Below are 17,895 nucleotides of genomic sequence, written 5' to 3' on the forward strand. Positions count from 1 at the left end.
ATGAATGTCAGGAAGGTGAACACACACAACAACACTGATGAAATGACTGTTAAGGGAGGTTGTTAACACTTTTTAGTTTGTTTTACGTAGATGCTTCATGTCTTCAGACGTTACTGCAGTATAAAGCTACGTGTGACTGGCGGTTTGTGTCTCTGCAGGTTCAACAATGCCTGTGCCATTGTTACCGTCAGTTCAGTTAACGGAAGGTAGTGAGATACTGGCTCAGTCTACGGCGTGTTAGATTAATGTCACTGGAAGAACAAAGCAGGTCCTTATGGGTTCTCCAACAGTCTGGATCCATTAATATCTGATCGAATGGAGTCAAAGCTGTTTCCTGTTCTGTTGCAGTGACTTTTAGGAAATTGTGGTGGCATATTTAACACTGGGGCTGTGCATTAAAGCTGAAATATTTATCAGAAATAAATGTTTTATTTCAGTCGATAACAATAATCACGGCTAATTATAGTGACCTACTTTTAATTATTTGAATTTAACCACTTCAGTGTATTTACTAATTTATCATGTTGAAATTTACACGCATAAATGAAAGACACTGAAGGACAAAGGAGTCATCTTGTTCTGATGCATATGAATTAAGAAAACATGTCAAATCTGGAGCTGCTTGAAGGGCTGGTTCTGGTTAAGACTCAGTGGCTGCTCTGGATCTAAACTTTGCATTTTCATTATATGCTTTTATGTCTGTTTGCATTTGATGCATTTAAGAGAAATTGCTGAACACTTTTCTTAATAAAGCATGTTGTGTGATTTATCACCTCAGTGCATTTAGCAAACAAGTATAAAACTAAAACGATCATTTATGTGGCCAAAAATGCCAAATACTCCTTGGTATCAGCTTCTATTTGCCACTTTTCTATGTTGCATATTGTTCTTACTTTAATATCTTTGAATTTTGGACATTTGGTGAGGCAGAATTTTAGGATTTGAACTTGGAACTTCATTTAATTTTTTGCAATTAACCAAAAAGTACAACCTATAAACTCTGATCACGTTTATCATTACTGCAGCAGGACGTGGTGTTTGAGCGCTTTAGGCCGACCACATTTTAGAGCTGCATAGATTATTGAATAGATTAAAATAGATTAAAATTTTAAAGGCTTGAACCTGTTCTTGTATCATTTTTCGGTCAAAATCTTACTGTGGCCTGGTTTCCGTTTGTCAAATCCTGGACTTGTGAAGATGTTTACATCAGAAGTCCAGCATCAGTGACCACTGCAGTGTGATGTTTGTGTTCTAAAAGGGGCGTTAGAGTGCAGACGAAGGATCACTAAGACGTGCATTCGTCTGGATCTCTGGCTTCCTCCACCAAATAGAAATACACAGACTGATGATTCGAACTGTTTTCCTCTCGGACTCGAATGGAAGCATCATGTTCTCCAAATCAATACAATCTAATTTCCCCAAACACCCTCAAAACAAAGCTTACTTTGAATCCAGATGCATTGTGTCTGCTCCTCTCTTTGCTCTGATAAACGCTGAGCAGCTGCAGTCCGTTCTGCTGGACATTATAGAATTAAATGTAATGCGTTCTGGCCTGGGACCAGAACTTTTTAGTGTTTTATGCATCTTACAGTGAAGAAAAAACAGCAGTAAGCTGATCGCATGGACAAAGCCTGATTGTTCTTCTGAGCTGTGGAGCTGCTCTGGGTGACGTGTTTCTGAAAACACCGGCCCTGTGGTTTATTTAGAAAGAGACCAATAACATCGATCACTGTAACGCTGTCCGGAGACTCGTTTCTGTAAAGTGTTGAAGGCTGAAAGTGATTTATTTTATTGGTTATTTTTTACAGGGACACGATTAAAAGTAATTGCAGGCGGAGTGAGCCGGCGGCTACTTTACATCTATTCTCTGTGAGCGGGCAGAAGAAACACAACCACAGAAATACGCTACACAACACAACACAGCAGTCCATCAGTGTGGGATAATAAATACGATAAGTGCAATAAATACAAGCCGATCATTGGCGCTGACACCTGAGCTGGAGGCTGGTTCTAAAGCTTCCTGAGTCTCTATTATTAGCGGCTATAGAATTCCACTTCCTGCTGCTTTTACTGTAAAAGCAGACTGATCGAATGCTCCAGCAGCACAAACACAGCCCTGATCTTCCCTAGCTGTAAAACTTGCAAGAATATGAATCATTTTTAACTTATGTTGATAATTCTATTTTTTCAGGATGTTGCAGTGAGGATGATGTTTTGACATTTTATTCTGTACTTAAGGATTTGTTTATACACTATCATTCAAAAGTTTGGGGTCATCCAGACGATTTCACATTTTGCATGAAAACTCACACTTTTATCCATGTGCTAACATAACTGCAGAAGGGTTTTCTAGTCATCAATGAGCCTTTCAACACCATTAGCTAACACAATGTAGCATTAGAACACAGGAGTGATGGATGCTGGAAATGTTCCTCTGTACCCCTATGGAGATATTCCATTAAAAACCCCATCTAGAATAGTCATTTAGCACATTAACAATGTCTAGACTATATTTCTCATTAATGTACTGTTTTCTTCAATGACAAAAAACATTTCTATTTGACATTTCTAGGTGATCCCAGACTTTTGAACGGTAGTGACATTGATTTAACAGTGAGACAGACGGAATAAGAACAAAGTGTAAAAAAAGCTGTGCAGCAGAGACGAAACTTTACTTATGAATCTGACATGTTTGTGTCCATTATAAATCCTTGATATTTGACATCAATTTAACCTCAAACATTGAACTGACTTGCCAAATACATGCAGACAGTGAGTTGTATTTACAAGAGGAGTAGAGCATGAATTATGAATCACTGTTATGAGAAACATCCAGTTCAACTATGTGGCTCACTGAGGTAATTTTTTATAGTTTTTGGACCATACAGGAATAAGATGCATCAAACTTTGGATCAAGAAATTATTATTATTATTGTTTGCTCCTCACTGTGGACTCATTTTAAACTGCAATATAAAGTCCTGCACCTCTATGGAAACAGAACATCCACGACTAGGAGACAGAATTTAGAAAAGTCTTGGAATAATAACACAAATACAGTGAAATTTTATTACATTTTTTACAAAAAAAATCCCTTAAAGCATTAGATTTTTCACACTACTCTTTTGTGCAGAGTAGCAGAATTATAAAGCCTTAAATCAGAAAAAAATCTTTATTTATATACTTTACTAAAGTGGAAAAAAACTTGGTAAAAATGGTGACAATACACATTATAGATATTTTACTATTTCTACAACCTCTATAAACTTTCTCACACTGATCACCAACTGTAAAAAGATGTTTTCTGAACAACTTGCTCCTCTGTTTACTGTTTCTGAGCCAGGTCTCACAATTATTTGTTTTATTTTATTTTTTACAGATTCCATTCCATGCAAATGGAAATGGTATTTTTTGCCATTTAAAAAAAGAAACATGCAGATTATAGTGACTCCAATGAAATGTCATAATTTTTAGCATAGATTTGGTTATTTTTCCCAATCACACGTGATGCGTTCAAGCGTTGTCAGAAGTTGAAAATCGTCAGATTCTTTTTGTTGTTCCAGTTCGTAGCTCTGAGAAATGGTTTAATTTAGTCAATTTTTAAAACTTCTACAGATTTCAGAGGGTTTAATAATTTTATATTAAACTAATGAGGTTTGTGAAGCAGATAAAAGGTTTGTGGGGAAACTGGGACACACACTTTAGTGTACAGGGAGGGATGCAAGCGTTGTATAAGGAGCTAGTGAATAGAGGTGAGCCTTAGTTACCTGTCGACCTTTAGGCTGGATGGTGGATGGCAGGTCCTGTGGGGGGCAAACCACGGATGACAGAAAAACACGGTTAAGCAAGATACAAACCAAAACACGAAGCACACGAAACTTTGGCATGCACATTTCTTTGCGGTCTAACTACAGCTGGTGAGAAAAAAAAAAAGACAGAAGATGAGAGAAGCAAGTGGAGATCTCATCTGTTAAAGCACATCTGGCTGTGGAGCAACCAAGCAAGCACAGAGCAAGCGAAGCAGCTGCAGCATCAGCACGACCACAGTGTCTGTCTGGAGCCTCGGCGGGAAACAAAGGAGCCGCACAACCTGCTGAGCTTTACTGTGATGCAGAGCCGGAGCACTGAGTGCATCCCCTGCAGCATCACGGCCACTCGAGGCCGGGCATCGTGGCAGCATCGAGGCTCAGCACGCAGCAGCGGTAAGAGGCACACCAATTTGTTAACTGAGATATCGGACACGGGGGCCTTCGGCTCAAACAGATGAACGGGGGATGATCAACCTGCGGCGCGACCCGCCTACTGCTAGTCCTACTGACTCAATGATCAAACACAACTGAGGATGGAGGGACGTCATGTGAAAGCACCACGACACGGGAGACGCACCGGAGGGCGGAGAGGAGACAAAGTGTTGTGGGTCTGTGGTTGGGGGGTTTCTGGGGTCCTTACCAAGATAGAACTGTTAATGCTGGAGTGGCCGTTAGCAGGGGACTGCCTGGAGGTGGTGGGGGACTCTTCTGAAATAAGACACACAGGTCAGCAGCGCACAACCAGCACACACACCAAACACACACTCACACACACACACACCTGTGGATGGAGGGGGTGTGTTTGCAGAACACAACAGAGACCCACCGCAGCGCTGACGTAATGAAATGCGTCAACAAGACATGGAGACGACATCGGCAGCAGGACTCCAGCCTGCACGTCCTCACATCGCCACAGGGGGGCGCTACGCTAACAGGATCTGAGCAGCTCAGAGCATGAGGTCATCACTAACGGACCGTAAAGACTAACTGTCTCAGCCGGAGAGCGCTGGACGACCAAAAGAGCTGGAATCAGACTTAAAGAAACCTGTTATTAGTTTAACTGTAAGAATCTAAAGAAAATGGAGCAAATGAGAACTGAAACATGAAGTTTCTGCCAGAGATAAATGTAAGTAATAAGCAGGAACAATGAGTAAAGACAGCTTTAAAATAAGTTACTGACTTTAAAGTGTTGAGAAGATGATTGAAAAATGTAAGTTTGTGAGCTATGTGGTTATATTTACTCGTCCTTTGTGAGCCAAATCAAAGCAGAGTTGTGGTTTGCATGTTTTACTTTTCAACATAAAGGAGCCTAAATAAAGACGACCAAACCAACCACATCGTACCAAGTTTAGGCTCTCATGCCCTGGTGTCTTTTTAAATCCATCCTAAAATAATCTAATTACATATCAGGTTTCCATGGTCAGGTGCCAGACTGTATGAGTAAAGTCTTCTGTCCTTAAAGGCCTTTTAGATCTACAGTGTTGGTTCTTGTAGTCCACTTAGCCCTACAACGGCTTCCTTTAACATTTAGGACATTTGTACTGCTTTAGTTTATGAACTGGTTTCAATGGATGTTATTCTGTATTTGCTTCTTGGATTTTTCCTCCACTGGAAAAATAATTTAATTATGAAGTTCAGTCACAGTCAGATGTCCAGCATCTGCTTGAAGCTCAGAGGGTTAAATATTTAAGGAAAAAAAACTAAACATGTATATATGGTATAAATTCCTCTGACCAACTGAAATAATAATAATAAAATATAGATGTAATATATATATATATTGTATTTTTAATAAGGTCATAAAAAGATACAAAGGTCAAAGTCAAAGATCGTCACATTTTCAGTAAATACATATATTTTATATTATTAATAATTTTAGTCTTTGATTACCTGTCATATAAATAATTGCAAATGACAAAGTTTATTTCATGCATTTTTTAAACGTTTTTTTTCTGCAAATCCAACAAATCTCCTGATTATTAGGCCTCTTTTTGGCTGTGCTTTAGTATTTTTTTTAGTACTTTTGCACCTAAATCCATGACATTAATGTGAAATATGTTCATCAAAATGTGATTGTTTGACAAGTTCAGGTACCTTTGTGGCAAAAACGCGTAAATAGTGAACATTATTGCAATCGGGTGATTCTATAATATAATATAATATAATATAATAGATTAGAATAGAATAGAATAGAACTTCTCACTACATAAGTATGTCTGGCCTTTAAAATAAAATATTTTACTATTATTAAAGAAAACAGCTATTTCTCTACATTTCTTTTTCTTTCCACTTTAAAACAATAAAAATAAAACATTGAAAACAGATCTTTTCCCTCTTTATCTAGTGACTTTTTGTGCAGTCATTTATACACAGACTCACTTTGTTGACCTCTTTTCAGACTTTTTAGTATTTCCTGCACCACGTGAACAAGCAGAGCATCCTGTCAGTCGGTACTGAGGGAGAACACAAACTACATGACATCATTTCAGGTCTTTTGGTCGTCCACGTTTATCCGTGTGATCGAGCCAGGAAGTGTTTCTGTGAAATATTTGCAGATTTTTCTGTATGAGTGTCAGTGAGTGACATGTATCAGCATCTGTTTAAACTAGGGGTGGACAAAATAGCAGAAACACCTTAAAAAAACAAACAAAACCCAATACTGCTGTAAATTCTCATTTCGCTGAGCACGTTTCTTTTTTTATTATCTTGGTTCAGAGAAACTTTTATGCCTGGCTGGTTTTTATTTCTCACGATCATTTATTTGTTTGACCTATTGTATTTTTATGGTATTTATTTATTTAGTTGTTTATTAGTTGCTTCCTTGTACACATTATTTGCAGTTTCGTCTTGTGGAACCAGACTGATCTGGTATTTCTAAAGCTAGACGTAACTTCAGACTAGCTTGGCATATCGAGATAGTTCTGTGTCAGGGCTGAAGAATGGGCTGACTGCACCTGATCATTATTTTATAGGGGGAATAAAGTGCTTTGACTTGTTTGTGTTTGTTTGAACCAATCACCATCGTATTAGGTGGCATTCAGTCCGGGATGCAGCACAGCACCCCTGAAAAATAGCCAATGGTTGATTACTGAAAGAGCCAAGCAGGGCCGTCTTAGTTTGCTCCTGGGAGGTTGGTTTTCTTGTTTCTTTTAGTAAAAGGGAGGAAAACGTGGAGCGAAATGTGCAGCAGAAACACCTCCTGACTGACTAGTTTACTCTTGATTTTAGAGATATAAAAAAAACGCTTAAACAGTTTGTAGCTGATGATTATTAATAAATGTGAGTTTGCACACAGTCATCTCATCCTTTGCTTAAATTGAAAGTATTGAAGGATTTGTTTCAGCTTGACAGATGCTTCTTATACTTTATGTCTTTGTGATTTCTGAGAGTTTTTTCTGCTACATTAATTAAATCTGCTGGATGTGCTGAATTGTATCTTGTCAGCATCCTGTTAAAGCTCGGTCACACATCTGGTCTATTTCTGCCTCCCTGAAGCGTCAAATTCACAGAAGAATAAGCACAAATTTCTGCATTTAGTAACAATTAATATTAAATGTAAAGGCTCCATTTAATACAGCAAAACTGTTCTTTACTCTTTGAAATTGGGAGAGACGGCTCATCAGAACTGAACATCAGTTTCAGATTAAAACTGCGATTTGAAACAATGCAATTAAGAAATTGCAAAGGCTGCAGTTAGGATTTATGTGTTTCTGAGTTTGAAGTGTCGTGTCAGTGGTTTTATGGATTCATGGTGTGATAACCACACTTTGATGGTTTAAAATCTATCACAATGAATGTTGAAGGGAAGATTCATTTAAAAAAATATCTCAAATTAAATATCAGTGTGAAAATGCAGCTGAATTCACCGTTTATTGTTGTCATTTCCCTGTTTTCCAGTCAGAATTGTGTGGAACGTGATCAGGACCGTGTTAACCAGCAGTGATCACTACATCGACTGACAAATGGCAGCAGCTGTGCTCTGAGATCGGCTGTGCTGACATTTAGAATGAGTGATGACAGAGACAGCCAGAGGCGCCGTGAGTTGTCATTACGAATGTCTCCATCAACTTTCCTCGGATCCCATTCCATATTTACCTACACGCTGATTAAACGCATCTGAAAGCTGCAGCCTCTGAATTTGACAAACTTAATTTTTCAGCGGCTACTTGGTGGAGACGCTCTGCTTCTTTCTTTCAGCTGAAATTATTAATACAACGTTAACGGAAGTTAAACGGGGAGAAAGAGACGCTGGGACTCCAGAAACACTCAAGAGTGACGCTTCGTACATCCGTAAACAATCTTTGGAAGAGTTCAGACTGAAGAAGCAAACAGACCAAAGAAAAGCAAATTAACGAATTTGTAGTGAAATTATTACTCAGATTCGCACACTGCTGCCTGAACTCTCAAACAACTTCATTATTACAGTAGTTACATCATTCTTCATAATTAATAATACTGTAGGGTCTCAGCTTAATATACATTATAGTCAAGTTAAGTAGTATTTTATGTAAGTTCTGAAGGGTTTATCTCTAATATGTAAATTATTAAGGTAAAATCACACCATATATAATACATCAGCTGTGATGTTTAGTCTTGCTAGTTTACTTTTATAACGCCAGTCCTCATCATTTTTACTGGACGGTCATCTAATAATAATAATAATAATAATAATAATAATAACAATAATAATAATAATAATAATAATAATACATTTTATTTATAGGCTCCTTTCAAAACACTCAAGGTCACCGTACAGAGGAAACACAGATAAAAGACACAGATCTAACTGGACATTTGTTTCTGTTTTGATGCAGCACAAATAAAGTTATTATTATTATTACATGCAGTGAGACGGACAACACCCTGCTGATGTCAGAGTTTCAAATTAAGATACAAATTTACAGGTTTGTAATTGTATTTTTCGGGAATTTGTTTGCATGCTTTAATGTTCCAAAGACAAATTATTTTTTCACAAACTGCAGCACCTTCCTCTCTTTTTGTTTCTGTCTCTTTAAAAAAAAGAAGAAAAAAGATGGTCAGTTAGCAGAGCGAAAACAAAGCAATATTGGTAAAATACTGTAACCTCAAATCTATAAATAAAGGAGTATAGCTGTAGAAGGAGCACTGATTATTCTAAGTCTGAGGGCGCCTAAATGTGCTCATGAGGAGTTTTTCCGTGGCAAAGAAGCGACTTTGGTGTGGACTTTGCAGGTCTTTAACAGTGGAAGAAACAGGAAAGCCTGAAAGCAGTCAGTGGGCTCTTTAGGTTGATATTGATCCATTTTCTGCCTCTAATGCTGATTCCTGTGATCAGTTCTCTGTCTGCAGCTTCTAAACAAACTGCAAATGTTTATTTAAAATCATGTAAGACTGAAGAAATGTAATAGACGCTCCTGAAACTCTTCCAGTGGAGCTCAGCTGGATGCTGACGTTCAGCGAGGAGTTCCTGTTATTCTGTCCACACCTGGAGTGTGTCTGTGTGCAGTGGTTGTGGTGTTGATTGTGTTTGTGGTCCTCTTTGTGTTTGTTGTGATTGTTGTTTTGTTGTGTTATTGTGTTTGTTGTAATGTTTGGTGTTTATTGTGTTGTGTTTGTTTTGGTTGTGGTGTTGGCTGGTTTGATTGTGTTGGCTGTGATGTGTGTTGTGTTGTGTTTATGGCGTTTGTTGTGTTTATGGTGTTTGTTGTGTTTGTGGTGTTTATGGTGTTTATGGTGCTTGTGTTGTTGTGTTTATGGTGCTTGTGTTGTTGTGTTAATGGTGCTTGTTGTGTTGTTGTGTTTATGGTGTTTGTTGTGTTGTTGTGTTAATGGTGCTTGTTGTGTTGTTGTGTTTATGGTGCTTGTTGTGTTGTTGTGTTAATGGTGCTTGTTGTGTTGTTGTGTTTATGGTGCTTGTTGTGTTGTGTTTATGGTGCTTGTTGTGTTGTTGTGTTAATGGTGCTTGTTGTGTTGTTGTGTTTATGGTGCTTGTTGTGTTGTTGTGTTAATGGTGCTTGTTGTGTTGTTGTGTTTATGGTGTTTGTTGTGTTGTGTTTATGGTGCTTTTTGTGTTGTTGTGTTTATGGTGTTTGTTGTGTTTATGGTGTTTGTTGTGTTGTTGTGTTTATGGTGCTTGTTGTGTTTATGGTGTTTGTTGTGTTGTTGTGTTTATGGTGCTTGTTGTGTTTGTTGTGTTTATGGAATTTATCGTGTTTGTTTTGGTTGTGGTGTTGGTTGGTTTGATTGTGTTTGCTGTGGTGTTTATTGTGTTTGTGGTGTTTACTGTCTTTGTGTTGTATGGTATTTACTGTGTTTGTTGTGTTGTTGTGTTGTGTGGTATTTATTGTGTTTGTTGTCTTGTTGTGTTGTGTGGTATTTACTGTTTGTTGTCTTGTTGTGTTGTGTGGTGTTTACTGTGTTTGTTGTGTTGTTGTGTGGTGTTTACTGTATCTGTTGTGTTGTCGTGTTGTGTGTTGTTTGTTGTGTTGTCGTGTTGTGTGTTGTTTACTGTGTCTGTTGTGTTGTCGTGTTGTGTGGTGTTTACTGTGTTTGTTGTGTTGTCGTGTTGTGTGGTGTTTACTGTGTTTGTTGTGTTGTCGTGTTGTGTGGTGTTTACTGTGTCTGTTGTGTTGTCGTGTTGTGTGGTGTTTACTGTGTTTGTTGTGTTGTCGTGTTGTGTTTACTGTGTTTGTTGTGTTGTCGTGTTGTGTGGTGTTTACTGTGTCTGTTGTGTTGTCGTGTTGTGTGGTGTTTACTGTGTCTGTTGTGTTGTCGTGTTGTGTGGTGTTTACTGTGTCTGTTGTGTTGTCGTGTTGTGTGGTGTTTACTGTGTTTGTTGTGTTGTCGTGTTGTGTGGTGTTTACTGTGTCTGTTGTGTTGTCGTGTTGTGTGGTGTTTACTGTGTTTGTTGTGTTGTCGTGTTGTGTGGTGTTTACTGTGTTTGTTGTGTTGTCGTGTTGTGTGGTGTTTACTGTGTCTGTTGTGTTGTCGTGTTGTGTGGTGTTTACTGTGTCTGTTGTGTTGTCGTGTTGTGTGGTGTTTACTGTGTCTGTTGTGTTGTCGTGTTGTGTGGTGTTTACTGTGTTTGTTGTGTTGTCGTGTTGTGTGGTGTTTACTGTGTTTGTTGTGTTGTTGTGTTGTGTGGTATTTATTGTGTTTGTTGTGTTGTCGTGTTGTGTGGTGTTTACTGTGTTTGTTGTGTTGTCGTGTTGTGTGGTGTTTACTGTGTCTGTTGTGCTGTCGTGTTGTGTGGTATTTATTGTGTTTGTTGTGTTGTCGTGTTGTGTGGTGTTTACTGTGTCTGTTGTGTTGTCGTGTTGTGTGGTGTTTACTGTGTCTGTTGTGTTGTCGTGTTGTGTGGTGTTTACTGTGTTTGTTGTGTTGTTGTGTTGTGTGGTGTTTACTGTGTTTGTTGTGTTGTCGTGTTGTGTGGTGTTTACTGTGTTTGTTGTGTTGTGTGGTGTTTACTGTGTTTGTTGTGTTGTCGTGTTGTGTGGTATTTATTGTGTTTGTTGTGTTGTCGTGTTGTGTGGTGTTTACTGTGTTTGTTGTGTTGTGTGGTGTTTACTGTGTTTGTTGTGTTGTTGTGTTGTGTGGTGTTTACTGTGTTTGTTGTGTTGTGTGGTGTTTACTGTGTCTGTTGTGTTGTCGTGTTGTGTGGTGTTTACTGTGTTTGTTGTGTTGTCGTGTTGTGTGGTATTTATTGTGTTTGTTGTGTTGTCGTGTTGTGTGGTGTTTACTGTGTTTGTTGTGTTGTCGTGTTGTGTGGTGTTTACTGTGTTTGTTGTGTTGTCGTGTTGTGTGGTGTTTACTGTGTCTGTTGTGTTGTCGTGTTGTGTGGTGTTTACTGTGTCTGTTGTGTTGTCGTGTTGTGTGGTGTTTACTGTGTTTGTTGTGTTGTTGTGTTGTGTGGTGTTTACTGTGTTTGTTGTGTTGTGTGGTGTTTACTGTGTCTGTTGTGTTGTTGTGTTGTGTGGTGTTTACTGTGTTTGTTGTGTTGTTGTGTTGTGTGGTGTTTACTGTGTTTGTTGTGTTGTGTGGTGTTTACTGTGTCTGTTGTGTTGTTGTGTTGTGTGGTGTTTACTGTGTCTGTTGTGTTGTTGTGTTGTGTGGTGTTTACTGTGTTTGTTGTGTTGTCGTGTTGTGTGGTGTTTACTGTGTTTGTTGTGTTGTTGTGTTGTGTGGTGTTTACTGTGTTTGTTGTGTTGTTGTGTTGTGTGGTGTTTACTGTGTTTGTTGTGTTGTGTGGTGTTTACTGTGTCTGTTGTGTTGTTGTGTTGTGTGGTGTTTACTGTGTTTGTTGTGTTGTTGTGTTGTGTGGTGTTTACTGTGTTTGTTGTGTTGTGTGGTGTTTACTGTGTCTGTTGTGTTGTTGTGTTGTGTGGTGTTTACTGTGTTTGTTGTGTTGTCGTGTTGTGTTTACTGTGTTTGTTGTGTTGTCGTGTTGTGTGGTGTTTACTGTGTCTGTTGTGTTGTCGTGTTGTGTGGTGTTTACTGTGTTTGTTGTGTTGTCGTGTTGTGTTTACTATGTTTGTTGTGTTGTCGTGTTGTGTTTACTGTGTCTGTTGTGTTGTCGTGTTGTGTGGTGTTTACTGTGTCTGTTGTGTTGTCGTGTTGTGTGGTGTTTACTGTGTTTGTTGTGTTGTTGTGTTGTGTGGTGTTTACTGTGTTTGTTGTGTTGTTGTGTTGTGTGGTGTTTACTGTGTTTGTTGTGTTGTGTGGTGTTTACTGTGTCTGTTGTGTTGTTGTGTTGTGTGGTGTTTACTGTGTTTGTTGTGTTGTGTGGTGTTTACTGTGTTTGTTGTGTTGTTGTGTTGTGTGGTGTTTACTGTGTTTGTTGTGTTGTGTGGTGGGCTGCAGCAGGATCACACAGAGAGGTGTGGTTCGGTCCCGGACCAGAGGGGAGGACGGGGGAGAAAGTTCCGGTATCTTGGTTGTGAAATTGGTGTGCTGAATATCAGACCCAGCCCCAGCAAAACACAGCACACTCCACTCACTCACACACAACACACACCTGGGTTACACACACACACACACACACACGTCAGTAACCAGGCGAGCAGTTAGTAACCAGATCAGGAGCTCACAGTCAGCAGTAAGAGGAGGAGGAGGAGGAGGTGTTACCTCACACGAGGAGCCCTGTGTCCGGTAGCTGGGAACTATTTTAAAGGTGATGCTGCCTCGCATCTCCCTCTGTGGACACACAAACACACACATCACGATTAACACGCACTGCAGAGGTACAGTAAAGTGTGTATTAAATAATGTTTTCACTGCTTATGTCATTACTTCAGTGCAACATCTGCTATGCTGCTGTTTCTAGAATACCTGATACAATTAATCTGTAAAAGAAAATGCTGTCCCACTTTTTTCACACAGACACTCGCACAAACTGTTACATCTTATAATTGCGTATTTGGCATTGTACTTTAAAAAGATTCTGACAAACATACAGATCATTCTTGTTGTGTTTAAACATGAATAAAATGTTAGAAATCCAGATGTCAAACTGAGCCAGCTACATTAGTAATCACAGTTCAGTCATTTTTTTCATTTCCTTGAACATAAATCTGGAAGAAAAAGACACAATTTTACACTTGTTTCACTTTCTAGTTGTTTTGTGATGAAGTTTGAAAAAAATGAGTCGAAATGAATGCAGGGATGGAAACTATAGAACATTTTTCTCGGGGCAGACACTGGTTTTATCGTGTTTCCATCTTCATGTTGAGCACTGACCAGCATGTCTTCTACCTGTACATCTAAACTTCCTCTCAAATAAAACCAGAAACCCTCACCAGCATCTTCTGCAGCTGCTCCACAGTCTGGTTGGCCACACTGATGCCGTTGATCTCCCTGATTTCATCTCCAACATGCAACGTTCCTGAAAGAAAACCAGGAAAGCTCCAGTTTTAGCATTAATCATGTACTTATCAACCTTTCGTTCATACAGTTGCAGACACAGATTTTCTTTTATCTACAAAAGTTGTTCTACCAGTGGACATCAAAGTGTAGAACTTCAGCAAAATAGATCTAAACAGTCACTTCAACAGAACTGGCAGCATTACTTCTAAACAGTTTGTGCAATATTAGTGTTTGTAGTATGTAATATTTCAGTTTCATGATCATTTGTGATGCTACCTCAGTATAACTACCAGCGTTACTTTCTATTGTTCTATTCCAGCCTTATTTTAGCTTCATTATGGAATTTCAGTCATGTCCTTGCTGTACATTACTACTTTTCTACTTTTTAGGTGCTGCATTTCTAATGTTACGTCATTTTGCACTAGAATTTCCTTCAGGATTTATGAAGTTTCGTTTTTATCTTGCTCACACGACTGCAGCCAGTCCTACCAAACCACAAAACCAACCCAAAAGAACAACCTTTGAATTACAGAAAAGTATAAATATATTTCTTTTTCTTCTGCTGCTCTGATCAACGCTCACATGTGCCTCTGGATTTGCTTATCAACCCTCTTGTTGTTCTCATTTACAGGCGCCAAAAAATATTGTTTCCTTGTCTGAAAAAAATCCCAAAATTTCTGAAAATTTGCAAAACCTTCAGGAAGAAAATTCCAATAATTCCTTAAAAGTTTCCCTGAGAAGTTGTACTTTAAAAAAAGAAAATTCTTGCAAATATTTTCAAAAAATGAGTAAAAATCTTTAAAAAATTCCTAAAAATATCTAAAGTGATTCCATATGTATCAGGAAAAACTTCTATTTTCTTTTTTTTTAACTTTTTATTTAGTTTTCAAAATTATTATTTCTTTTTTAACAAAGCATTCCCTGACAGAGAACCTTATTAAAATAAAAAAAAATAAAAAAAAATAAAAAATTATATATATATATATATATATAGATATAGATATAGATAGATATAGATATAGACATATAATTAAGTTAAATATCCCAAATGAACAGACAAAAAAAAACCAACAAAAAAAAAACAACTGACAACTCCATTAAGTATTGGCACTTGCAGCAGAGTAGGTTCAGTGACAAGAGAACATAACAATGGCATCCTACTGATATTACCTTACAATGTAGTCAGTTACAACAACCCAATCCACTCATTTAAACAAAAACTTCTATTTTCTTCAAGAACATTCACATAAAAATCATCCAAAATCCAGCGAAATTCGCTGGATTTTGGATGATTTTTATGTGAATGTTCTTAAAAAAAACATTTTTTACATTTCTTTTTTCCCACAAAAAAAGTTCAAAATTTTCCCAAAAATGCTGAAAATGTGGACATCAGAAGTTTCACTGTGAAAATATATTTTCCCCACATTTTTAAACTTCAAAACGGGTCAATTTTGACCCGCAGGACGACATGAGGGCTAAATACTTAGAGGCAAATTTTCATCCATTGTTTTAAAACAATTAAAAATCAGGTTTATTTCACAACAAAAAGGACCAAATGTGAGATGATTTTTTTCTCTCGCTACATTTCATAGCCCTCAGCTGCCATTTTTCTGATCGCAGCTACAGTGGAGATCCTTTTGTAATCAAGGCGGTTTTCCAATTAGCGCTTGATAAATCGGCCGGGGGTTAATTAACGAGACGCCGCCGTCACAATTAAACGGCGGAGCAGGAGCGCTGTCAACCTGTTGTTTGTTCTGAGTTTGTTTTCATCCGTGCTGCTGGTTTATACACATCTGAAACCTTCGGCTTGCTAAAGACTTAAATTAATTGTGGAGGAGGAGCGTTCAGACTCCACGTTAGATAATAGAAACTGGCAGAATGCATGAGGGAAAGTCAAAACAAAGAACTCAGCGACATTTAAATTAAAATTCAGATTTCATTAAAATGGAGGAAGATGATAAAATTATGACTTTGTATATATGTTTCTAAAGACTTGAATTGGAGGACAGGAAAGATAAAATCCTCTTTAAATAGATTACAGACGATTTATTGATGACCTGATCAGATTCACAGTTAGTTCACTCACAGACCTGATGCATAAACACAGATTTTGTTTTGTTTTGGTTCTTTCAAGTTCCTCACGACTACTTTTCCAAGTCAGTTGAGCAGAAATTTAAATTTAGACAAGTCGGCAAGTCTTAGAGATAGAAAAAAAAAAACTCTCAAAATGCAGTTCAATTTTATCGATAAGGTTAAAAACATTTCAATATAAATCGCATTAAAAACCTTTCACATGATCCAACAACTCTGCACGTATTAAAGTTACAGATAAATAAGGTTTGAATCATTTTGCAGATTGACAGCTGATCGTGTTTACCCATCGCTCTAGTTGCGTGGTTATATATCGGTTTATTATTAAACAGCCTCAACACCATTTTTATTTTCATTTTCCAGGTCAAAACATGGTTTTACCAGGTCGGACCTGTCCCACTTTCAGCCGTGCTGGTTTACAAAAGCTGGACGTTAGCAGTTAGCAGACTGTAGCTACAACTAGATGCATCATAGACACAGCATGTAACCAGTCTTGTCCATTAATAATAGAAATATTTAGAAGCACATGTCCCTCATTTATACTCATATTACCATGGCCCAGGTTGACAAGAAAGATTAAATAGATATTTTGTTGATTGTTTGCTCAAAATTGCAGTGCAGCTACAATCACAGAAGCACGAAAACACACTAAAACTGACGAGGTCATAAAATATTTGCAATATGCCACCTAAAACAACAGCCTGTGTGCAGAAATGACTTATATCTAACAGTCTCAATGTAAACCGAAAAATACATATTTAATCAATTGTTTTTATTACTATTCGATTATGGCTTTGCTTTTCTTTGAGCTACTTGAAGTGCTGCTTGAAATGTAACTAGAAGTCAAAATATTTACTTTACAGTTATTTTAAAACAGACAAAAGCTGTAAATCTGGAGCTGGTAAATGAAAAATTGACTATTTCTTCTGCTATTAGTATTGTTTCAGGTCTGTATTTAATATTATTAGTTGTATTTTTTTAAGAAACACAATGTTAATACATCCAGAAAAGTTATGTATCACCATCAGTACGTGTAGAACAGTGAATCTGAGGGAAGATATACATCAGACGGAATCATAATTCCTGGCTGTGACTGTTTCACGGGTTTTACAGAGCACGACTCTCAAGGCCGGATCCTGTGTGGTTGGCTGATCGTTCTGACTCACTCGGCCTTGTAGGAAGCAATTCATAAACTGCCCTTTATGGAGGTGTGGGCTTCAGTGTCAGGTGTGAGTGGATAAAACTCTACCTTGTCTGTGGATCATTCCCCCGTGCATTATCCTGGCCACGATGCAGTGGTTGGAGTCGTTCATCTTCAGCGTGATGCCCTGCAGCGAGGTAACACAGATCTGGAGTCAGCCCAAAGCTCCAGGAGAGGAGAGCAGACGCTTTAAGAACTTAACAGTAATATAGAAAGAGAAGTAAAGCTAAAACTGGTGCCGCGTTCGTGTACCATCGGCTCGTCGGTGTTCTTCTGGAACTGGACCAGCCGGACCCTGGTGACGTTCTCCAGGTCCATGTCTCCGTTGGCGCTCTCTGGAGAGTCTCCGTTCAGGTAGGGCGAGGTGGGCGGAGGGGTCACCCTCAGGGCCTCGTCGCTGTAAACCTCGTGGGCCACCACGTCGTGGGCCTGAAGCAGGGCCTGAGGACCAACAAAGACGAGAGCAGAGGAGGTCTGAGTCAGACAGCAGCTTCACAAGAAATAAAGGAGAGTTGGAGTGAAAATGTAGGCGGTAAGGCTGAAGGATGAGGTGGCAGGTGGACGTAAAGTCAAAAAAATGCCATCTACGTTCAAGAGAAAAGCAACAGGTAGAATCCATTCGTGGTCTATTTTGATTTTCAACGATATCTTTAATTTTTAACAATCATATTTCTGGTTTGGAGATTCTAAAGGCCCTTTCACTCCTTAAGTGACAGCAGGTGTAGCTCCAGAGAAACCATCTCTATTCTTAAAGGAGTGTTGCTGCAGTCTTATTATCTAGAAACAGAACCTCAACACTACGTATCTGTTCTCTGAAACGCAGTGTGAAGGTTTCAGAAGGCAGCTTTAATCAGACTTGCATGTTGAATCTTGGATCATTTCAGTGTTTGGCTTGAAGCTCCAAAGTGTTGCACAGAAACGTTTTTAGTCAGCATCACTGGCTACTATAAATGAAT

At 38.4% G+C, this 17,895-nt stretch overlaps 1 protein-coding gene across 12 annotated transcripts in view; it reads right to left on the reverse strand.

The window, feature by feature from the left end:
- The window catches only part of caska (calcium/calmodulin-dependent serine protein kinase a), a 219,882-nt gene that overhangs the window by 18,797 nt on the left and 183,190 nt on the right, over window positions 1-17,895 (reverse strand). For 10 of the 12 annotated variants that reach the window (XM_051958409.1, XM_022193185.2, XM_051958408.1 and 7 more), the window contains 5 exons: window positions 17,192-17,380; window positions 16,988-17,066; window positions 13,581-13,666; window positions 12,910-12,978; window positions 3,766-3,801 (listed from right to left, as the gene is read on the reverse strand). In XM_051958409.1, the coding sequence (XP_051814369.1) occupies window positions 3,766-3,801; window positions 12,910-12,978; window positions 13,581-13,666; window positions 16,988-17,066; window positions 17,192-17,380 (459 nt within the window). Of the gene's footprint in view, window positions 1-3,765; window positions 3,802-4,447; window positions 4,516-9,207; window positions 9,209-12,909; window positions 12,979-13,580; window positions 13,667-16,987; window positions 17,067-17,191; window positions 17,381-17,895 lie in introns of all 12 variants that reach the window. The other 2 variants (XM_051958414.1, XM_051958413.1) reach the window with 1 other exon arrangement.

Source organism: Acanthochromis polyacanthus, chromosome 14 (assembly GCF_021347895.1).
Source record: "Acanthochromis polyacanthus isolate Apoly-LR-REF ecotype Palm Island chromosome 14, KAUST_Apoly_ChrSc, whole genome shotgun sequence".
In the NCBI taxonomy this organism is placed as follows: Eukaryota; Metazoa; Chordata; class Actinopteri; family Pomacentridae; genus Acanthochromis; species Acanthochromis polyacanthus.